The sequence below is a fragment of the Daktulosphaira vitifoliae genome, unplaced genomic scaffold, assembly GCF_025091365.1.
Source record: "Daktulosphaira vitifoliae isolate Bord-2020 unplaced genomic scaffold, ASM2509136v1 Scaffold_3, whole genome shotgun sequence".
NCBI lineage: Eukaryota > Metazoa > Arthropoda > Insecta > Hemiptera > Phylloxeridae > Daktulosphaira > Daktulosphaira vitifoliae.
Genome location: NW_026099574.1, coordinates 12,968,500 through 12,978,193, shown reverse-complemented (window position 1 = coordinate 12,978,193; position 9,694 = coordinate 12,968,500). Strand labels below are relative to the sequence as shown.

At 27.6% G+C, this 9,694-nt stretch overlaps 1 protein-coding gene across 1 annotated transcript in view; it reads left to right on the top strand.

Annotated features, from left to right (window-relative positions):
* The first annotated feature begins 5,795 nt into the window (after positions 1 to 5,795).
* The window catches only part of LOC126902336 (uncharacterized), a 9,289-nt gene continuing 5,390 nt past the window's right edge, over positions 5,796 to 9,694 (top strand). The window contains exons 1-2 of the mRNA XM_050679498.1: positions 5,796 to 5,982; positions 7,341 to 7,524. Of these exons, the coding sequence (XP_050535455.1) occupies positions 5,906 to 5,982; positions 7,341 to 7,524 (261 nt within the window). The 5' untranslated portion in view covers positions 5,796 to 5,905. The remainder of the gene's footprint in view (positions 5,983 to 7,340; positions 7,525 to 9,694) is intronic.

Below are 9,694 nucleotides of genomic sequence, written 5' to 3'. Positions count from 1 at the left end.
CGTTAGGTCTATAATTATATCTCAATAATTAATTTTTTTACATTTTATTAAAAATATTAATTATTTTTAAATTTTAAATAAAATGTAAAAAAAAAATCTAAGATAGCTATTTTGTAGAGTAGAATTTAAGAAAAATTTTAGTAAAAAAATATCTTATTAATATTCAGTAGTAAATATTCTGTAGCGTTTTGAAGTTTGTGAAAATTTGAATTTTCATGTACTATTTTACGGTATTAAACATTGAAATACGTATTGAGAAAAGGACAGAAGAAAACGCTATCTTTTCAATATACTTTTGAATGAGAGTGATAAGTAATAATTGCCTTATCTAATTTCTTATCATGGTATTAATGCCAAGTTTGTAATGTATACACATTATCATCATATGTATACACAGTAATCATGAAAAGATAGCGTTTTCTTCTGTCCTTTTCTCAATACGTATTTCAATGTTTAATACCGTAAAATAATACATGAAAATTCAAATTTTCACAAACTTCAAAACGCTACAGAATATTTACTATTGAATATTAATAAGATATTTTTTTACTAAAATTTTTCTTAAATTTTATTCTACAAAATAGCTATCTTAGATTTTTTTTTTACATTTTATTTAAAATTTAAAAATAATTAATATTTTTAATAAAATGTAAAAAAATTAATTATTGAGATATAGGTATAGACCTAACGTATAACTATTATTTAAAAAAAAATCAACTAAAAATATTAACTGGATCAAAAGTTATTTAAGTTGTCAGTGAGTGGTGGGCCACCCTGTATATATATATTTTAATTACTATTAAAACTTATCACAATAATACTAGTATTTTTTATTCATAATTATTTTAAAAATTATTTTTAACTTTTTAGTCCGATGTGCTTTGAAAGCGTGTTATTTTAGTTTTTTTTAAACTATATTTATTTTTATATATTTAGATCACTCTGTATAATCAAATTTTTATAAATTGTATATTTATATTACTGTGTATATTCAATTTTATACGATTTATTCATTAATAGCACATTAATATTAATGTTAATGATTTTGGGTAATTCTGTCTATTGCAACTTTTTTTTTTATATCTAGATCATTCTTTATATTGACAATTTTTTTTGTTTTTACATTTGGATCACTCTGTGTTATTCTGATTTTTAAAAATTTTATTTAGATTACACTTAATTTTTAAATTTATAAGCTTTATTCATTCATATAACTCAACAGATATATAATTAGTAATGGAAATTGGGTAATTTTGTCCATGGCAACTTTTTTGTTTTTACATTTAGAACACTTTTGTAGTAATACAAAAAATAAGCAAAAACTATGTATTTGGGTAATTTAATTTGACCAATGTTGGATGTTAGGGATTTGGTCAATTCAGGAGCAACGAGGTTCTATCGGGGTTGTAGAGTCCGAGGGTTTAGAACAATAAAGACAAGTAGATATAAAAAGAATTTATTAAAGTTTCTCTATAGAGATATTACAAATGAACTAACTGGTAAGTACCTGAAATAATACACTGAGGCAACGAAGAGGCGGTGGCCATCTCACGAATACCATGTAATGTGATTACGTATAAGGTACGAACTAGTCAGTAACAATTAATAAAGTTTGAATATAAATATGTGATCTATTGCTTTATCATTCTTTACTCAGATTATTAATTCAAATAATTAGGTTAATATAAATTTACTTACTTTTTTATTTGGCTTGTACAAAGATCGTCAAGGTTTGCGTAAATATTTATAATATCTCTTTTAAATAAATAAAGTGTTAACGCAAAATAATTGTATTCAATATCGCTTTAAAATGTACCGACGACAACACGGGGTCGCGGCTAGTTTGTTCAAAATCAAATAGAAGAATTCTGAATTCCTTATTGAATTCAGGTCTTCAAAAGGAAGAGAGAATTCCGCTCTCTTAGAAAATCAGCGCCTTTTTATATTACTTTTAATTACCCCCATCATGGGTTGTTGCCGTCAGCGCTTTTAGTGATTTTCAGTTTATTGTGAAAAATTTGAACATAACATGATAATTATTTTTAAGATAAGATGCATAGTATAAAATAATCAATTTAACATGTATATACATATATAATAACTAATGTACAAATGTGTATATGTTATGACAGATAAATTAATTATTTGTGTTGTATACAATTGGTATTAAATATAGAGTAATAATTTTTTATTGATAATGTAAGATGCGTAATGCAGAACATTGTGCATATTACGACACTTTATACACTCAAATTTTTTTTAGATTACTGCGTATTCTCAAATTGTAATATTAATACATTTATAGCACCCTATAACTATATTATTTGTAATGATATTTTGATTATTCAGTTTATTGCAATGTTTTTTTCTACATTTGGATCACTCTGTATATTGAAATTGTATGAATTTATAAATGGGGATCGAACACTATTGAAGTCAATGAATATTGTTCTACGACCAAACATCAACTATAACAATGAAAAGATATTTGTAATGAACACGTAAATTAACGTTACAAATAATATCGAATTGATGTAGAAAATTTCAATTTACCAGTCAAATTGCATCAAAAGTCACAGTGTTGCAATAGCGTTGAATCTACTTATTTTCGCTGTTGTGGAAAAGCGCTAAGGACGACTCGTTACTATCGCGCATTAGATAAATGTTTAATTTAAAACTCGATGAGATTCGTTCGGTGGTGTACCGCCCTATTTATTTACATATATCATCATTATATACGATTAATATTAATATGTCAATTATCGTTATTAGTAAGAATAATAACAACAACAACAATAATAATTATAATCATCATTATCGTTGGAAATTGTCTTATCCGTGAAAAAATGGCTTTTATCATTTTGAACCGTGTAGGTATTTGCAAAAAATTAACTCGCACTAAAAGAACACTATCGCAATGCAAATTTAAAAAAACGAAGTCGGACTACCATTCCACGGTCCTATAAATCGTCGATGGATTATTGTAATTGTCATACGTCATTAATAAATGATTTATACGTATGTAATGTCGAGATGTCGTCATACCTTATTCTTGTTGTACAGTCTCGGCGGGTCGTTGGCCGAGCAATGTAAGACTATTGTGTCGAACAGACATCTCAACTGATGCGCCGTGTCTTGCACGGAAGAACTTCTCGCATACACGCCCTCCGCGCGTGATCGTCTCGCAAAATGCCCAGAGCCGTCGCGGCTTCGGCGTAGGTGTGGTATACCGTACCGTTAACCGTTCTCAGGTCTTCAAAACGGGCCGGTCCCCTGCGGTACAGCAATAACGTTCTCAAGGAGAAACTCTCTCTGTCGCAAGGACTATCCGCGTACATTCTCTCGATGTGTTGGATATGTCTGGACGCGTTGGCGCAAACGCCATAACTTTTCGTAGTTGTCCCACGCATAGTAGTTGGGTACTTCGTGATACAAGTACCGACAGGCGTTGGTATCGTTTCTGTAGCTACAAAATTTTCCCATCTATCTGATAGAGCTCGAAAGCCATTACGATAAAAGTGTTCGTCTTTTGAGGCTATTCACGAATGAACCCAATTTTCGATGTCTTAATTATAACTTAATAAATCGTAAAATATACTTAATGTTTCCACTAAAGTAACAGATAATTATTAGAACAATTAAATTTATCACATAATTACTTATAATATAATTTTGGAATATACAATATTAAATAAAAAATATGATCTATTAAATAATCACACTTAAAAAGATAAGAAAATATAGATGAAAATGATGGTACTTTGACATGGACCGTGATTATATGAATATAAAAAAGCCAGTACAGGGGGGTCGCGGCACAGTGGTGACGTGCCATAGTCGAATCAAGTATAATGATATCTGACAGTGATTAAAATTACTATAAAAAAAAAAAACGCTTCGATGCAAATCTTTAGATAGTGTTTAATTTTAAAAATTTGTTGGATTATTCCAAAAGTTAAATGATCTGCTAGTTCCTTATTAATATCCTGATTAAGATAAAGTATGTCGAATGAAAAAGAGATTATTAAAAAATATTATTTCTCATAAAAAAATTGTATTCATCAATACACTTTTCAATAAGTTATAAAGTTAAAAATGTAAAAAATAAAATTGAGAATTTTCACAAAATAATAGCATTTGGTAGCCATTTACACCATGAAGACAAAATAAAGTCCGAAATTTTTTTTTTCATAATAAAGTATATTACATTAGAATTAATTTAAAATATATATAAAAGTTTCAGACTTTCCGGAACATTTTCAACAGTTAAGTTAAAAAAGTTAATTTTTTGTAAAAAAGTCGTCATTTTAAATCCCTCCCTGTGGGCAGGTTAAGGGTCAGATTTATAAAAAAAATATACCAAATAATAGGTAAATCCATCAAGCATCTATAAAAATAAATTTTATTGATTTGTTCATTTTTGAAAAAGTTATGGCAGTTTTAAGTAAAAAAATTGAAAAAATTTCGAAAATAAGCGATTTTTAAATTTGTAATTTTTTTGGAGGGTTCCCCTATTTACGGGGAACAAGGGAAATATATTCAATTTTCGAGGGTAATGTCTTCGACTAGATACCATTTGTGATCTTTTGACGTATCGTTAAAATAAATCGGTTCGATGAGAGCTGAGAAAAAGAGTTAACAATCAAAAAAAAATTTTAGTTAAAAATGTTAATTATTTTTGGAAAATTTGCCATTTTAAAACCCCTCCTGCGAGCAGGTAAAGAGTCAAATTTTCACAAAAATATACCAAATGATAGTTAAATAATATTTACCTATTATTAATAATATTTACTAAATATCTAAGGTATTTATAAATAAAAAAATTATGTTGATTTGTTCATTTTTTAAAAATCTATAGCAATTTAAAGAAGAAAATGTTTAAAAAATTACTGATTTTTAAAATTGTAAATTTTTTGGTGATTTCCCACATATACAGGAAATGAGGGAATTGTTTTCAATTTTTGAGGGAAATTTTTTGACTAGATACGATTTGTGATCTTTTGACGTATCATTGAAAGAAATCGGTTCAGTGAGAGCTGAGAAAAAATGGTAACAGACATCAAAAAAAAAACACATCATAGTAAAATTAATATCTTTTCAGCTTCGCATCGAAGGTAAAATATATGTAATCTTTTTGTAAAAAACAATAATATAAAGTTAACCATATAAGTTTGATAAAAATAATGATTTAAAAAAAAAATAGAATGTATAAAAACGCAAATTAAAAGTCAAGATTATATAATAATAGAAGATAAATTTGATCTTTTACTGAAATTGACAAATTTTAAATAATAAAAACTTCTACAACGTTTCTCGTTCCATAGAATTTCCAAAATCGCGAATTCTAAACGCGATCCTAAAAATACCTTAATATATATAAATGCCTACATTTTATTTTATACAAATGTATGTATTATAAATTTCAACAAAATATTGAGTTTTTCCTTCGTTTTTATCCAATATTTTTTTATGGTAAATGGGAGTATCATAAATTCATAGATAGAGTAAAATAATAAAATAATCATTAAAATCCTTATTGTATAAAAAGAGATAGTCTAGAAAAAATAAATTATACATTTTCAATAATAATAATCTAAATTTATATCATATCATAATTCTTTATTATAATATTTTATTATAAAGACAAGAATTGTACTGTTATTTACTGATTTTAATATGTTTTTTGTACAAATATTGGTAATGACTATAATAAATTTTTCGCTTCTCTATTTAACAATTCTATTAATGTAAAATAAAGAATAATAATATAATATAAGTAACTTTAATAAATGTATAAATTGTTAAATAATTAAAAACTTCAATATTTTAAATGATATATAACTTTTGTACTAAAATTACTCTTTAATTGATAAAATTGACAATTTGTACAGCTCACGATAAAAAAATGATTCAAATGATTTTATTCGCATTAATAATAATACTTCATACATGCTATGGAACATCTGGTAATTTTAAAAGGGAGTAAGTATTAATTCATATTTTACTATGTAAACGAAAATTGATTCAAATAAAATAAAATTTCATAAAATTGATATTTTTTTTGCTAAAACTTTTTAAAAATGTATAAATTACAATAAAATGTCGATCAGTAAGATTGAAGACAATTATCTATCTTTTTTTAACACGCTTATATTAGTTTCATATGTATGTTGTTTGTCGTTTGCAAGTTTGTAACTCCAGGCGGCCGTGTTATTATGTCGCGTATCGCGTCGTGTATGACCTTGAGACTATACTGTCGTAACGCATTCACCCCGCCCCGCTCACCAATCGCCGGCAACACTAATCCTGTATAATTTTATATTTTTGGTTTTCGTACTCGTACAAGCGTGCGTGACATTAATTATATATATATAAACAAATTTTTATTTTGACTGACCAATACCACCTGCATGTAATGCGCCTTACGTATATATATTTATGTATTCCTACCGCCGCTGCCGCCGTTTATACCTTAGGTATAACGTTCCCCCGTCCATAAAACACGGTTATACCCTGTGCAGGATACGTTTACATATTTATGTCGCCTTACTATATATATGTATGTATGTGTATATATTTATATATATTCCTACAGCCACCTCATATGCCTCGCGTACAACGTTCCCCCGCGCCTCGCCCGCCCACAAAACACAGCTATACCTCGTGCATGATACGTTTACGTAGTTAAGTCGCTTTACATGTATATATATATTCTAATTACTATTAAAACTTATATAATAATACGCTTTATTCTCATTAAGGGATATAGAGTGTATTCATTCCGATTACAAAGGATGATTCCCGCATATCGTCATTTTTCGTCACTACCACCATGTTCCGGGAGTGGGTAATTTACGCGCCTGCTGCTTTCCTTGGATGTGGTAGCCGTTTCTCAGACTCCCTCTCCGGAATCGAACCCTGATTTCCCGTTACCCATTACAACCATGATATTGATAGTAACTACTATCATAACATGAAACTAAAAAGTAAAAAATAAATATAGTTTAAAAAACTAAAAAAACACGCTTTTAAAGCACATCGAACTAAAAAGTTAAAAATAATTTTTAAAATAATTATGAACGAAAAATACTAGTATTATTGTGATAAAAGCGTGGGTGCTTTGTGCCATATTTTTCGTATATTGAGCGCCCGCTTTTATCACAATAATACTAGTATTTTTCGTTCATTATTGTTTCAAGTTTATTTTATGAATTATTTTTAACTTTTTAGTTCGATGTGCTTTAAAAGCGTGTTTTTTAGTTTTTTTAAACTATATTTTTAATATACAAGTTTATAAAAAAATGTTTTCTAAGACTTAAAAGTACACAATTTTTCTACAGCCTAGATATAGCATGGTCTGGATGGAATAGACATTTTAATGGTGATTACTCACAGTATGTTGGAAAATATGAAGGAATGGAAAATAATATGAACATGCATTCTAAAATTAAAGCACAGTATTTATCTGCAATAAATAATATTAGAGATTGGCATAATGCAAAACCCCTAAAAGAAATTAAAGAAGTAAATAATTTTTAAATAAACAATAATAAATAAAAAATATTAGTTTTTGGAATTTTGCCATAGTACCTTGTTTTAATTAAATATCAATACAACAGTTATTGATAGCATAATATCTAATAATAGTATGATACTTTTATCATTGATCACTTAATAATTCAAAAAATATATTAGAAATATTACTTATGTTTTTTTTAATTTATAAATTATGAAATAATTTTCATGCTCATCCATTATACGAGTGAGTAATTTAGGGATGGATATTTGAAAACTGCGATCATTCGCATTCTTGCTAACCGGAACATACTTTGAGCAAGCCCGTTGTTTATTAAAATCCAATTTATAATAATCTAAGAAATACAGTAGAACTCCAATTATCCGAATTAATGGGGACCGGGACCCATTCACTGACTAATCAAAATAAACAATGACAGGTGACTGCAATGCGCCGGAACTGGAGTGGGAACTCTTACCACGTGTTGTGCCTACACTGACGCCGCGGACTTTGGACAAATTTTTTTCTGATTTTTTCTGANGGAACATACTTTGAGCAAGCCCGTTGTTTATTAAAATCCAATTTATAATAATCTAAGAAATATAGTGAAAATTAATTTTCTAACAGATACAGTCAATAGGTTTTATTAATACAGTGGACGCCGCTTATTGGACTCACTTTGGGACCTGACCATTTGAGTCCATTAACCGAATGGTTAAAGTTTAAAGTTTAGACCGGAATGAATCTAATAAACGGCGTCCACTAATATTTATATATATATAATATATATGAGTTTTGCTTGTAGGCACCATATACATGAAATAATAATTAGGAGAGTTTTTGGTAAATTAATGCCTCCATCATCTGGCCCAGACATAGCTCTATTCAAAAGATTTTCTAATAGCTGGGAAAATATAGACAAAAAACTATACTTTAATATGTTGACAGATGATGTTGTGTTAAAGATATTAGCACCAAATATAGACATAATTTCTAAATTTGTGAACATAAATTAAATTTAAATCATCCTCAGGACGATTTAAACTCAATAATTCCTTACCTAATTTTTTTTCGATTAAAATACATGCACTATTTAGTTTTCCAGTGTTGGAGGCAGTAGTGTCAAAATATATCATATTTGTTTGATTAACTAAATTCCAATCAACCAAAAGCTTAATAACGGCATCAGCTTGCGATTTGCCTGTAGAATTTAAAAGTTTAGGCACTCCCAAAAGTTTAGTTTTGCCATCACCAGATACTAATACCGCTAAACGTTCAGTGTAATTTTTTTTGTTGTAAGACGGCAACATTTTTCCGTCCCAGTGAACCATTAAAGCGGTGTTTGGTTTGAATTATTTTATTATTTCATTATTTATAATTTTTCTATTAAAATTACGAGCTCTTTGAATTCAATCTTTACTTATCGAATAATCATTAATATTTTTATCACACTAAGTTAAAGCAGACGCCAAAATATACGTGGCTTTTCGGCTAGATACGTTTATTCTGTCTAGAATGAGTACCCCGATTGTAAAAAATCAACATTGGTGACAAAAAAAAAAAAATTATTTTTATTTTTATAATTATAAATATATATGTATGTATATATAGCTAATGCCAAATTTTAAAATAAAAAAATGTAAAAAGGAAACAGTAAAATTTGACGATATTTTCATTTATTTTTATGTACATCGTATATTCTAGCGTACGTTCTAATCTAAAAAAAAAGGTAGTAGTTTTAAACATTAGTGGAAAAAATTTTTTCCTCTTAAAATACACACAAATATTAATCAAATTAAAAAAAAAAAATGAAAAAAAAAATTTTTTTGGTTTACTTCAGTGTTTGTTGAACTTAACCATATTTTTGAGCTTTTTATGGACTTTACGCAATCAATTTTGGACTTACAATTTTTTTTTTCTTATTATTATTATTCGGCATTAGAAAACGAACAATTTAGATGTACTAAGTAAGAAATTTGAACAAAAATTGAATAAATAATGACATTTTATGTTTTTTTGAGTATTTTTGGTCAATTTTCTTAAAACGCGTTGAGCGACCTGTAAAAATTTTTTTTTTAATCTCAAATTTTCATAAAATGTTTATTTTAATGTATATAATACATTTATGAGGTATCTCATAAACATTTCGAAGATCGATTTTTTTTGAGCCACCCTAAT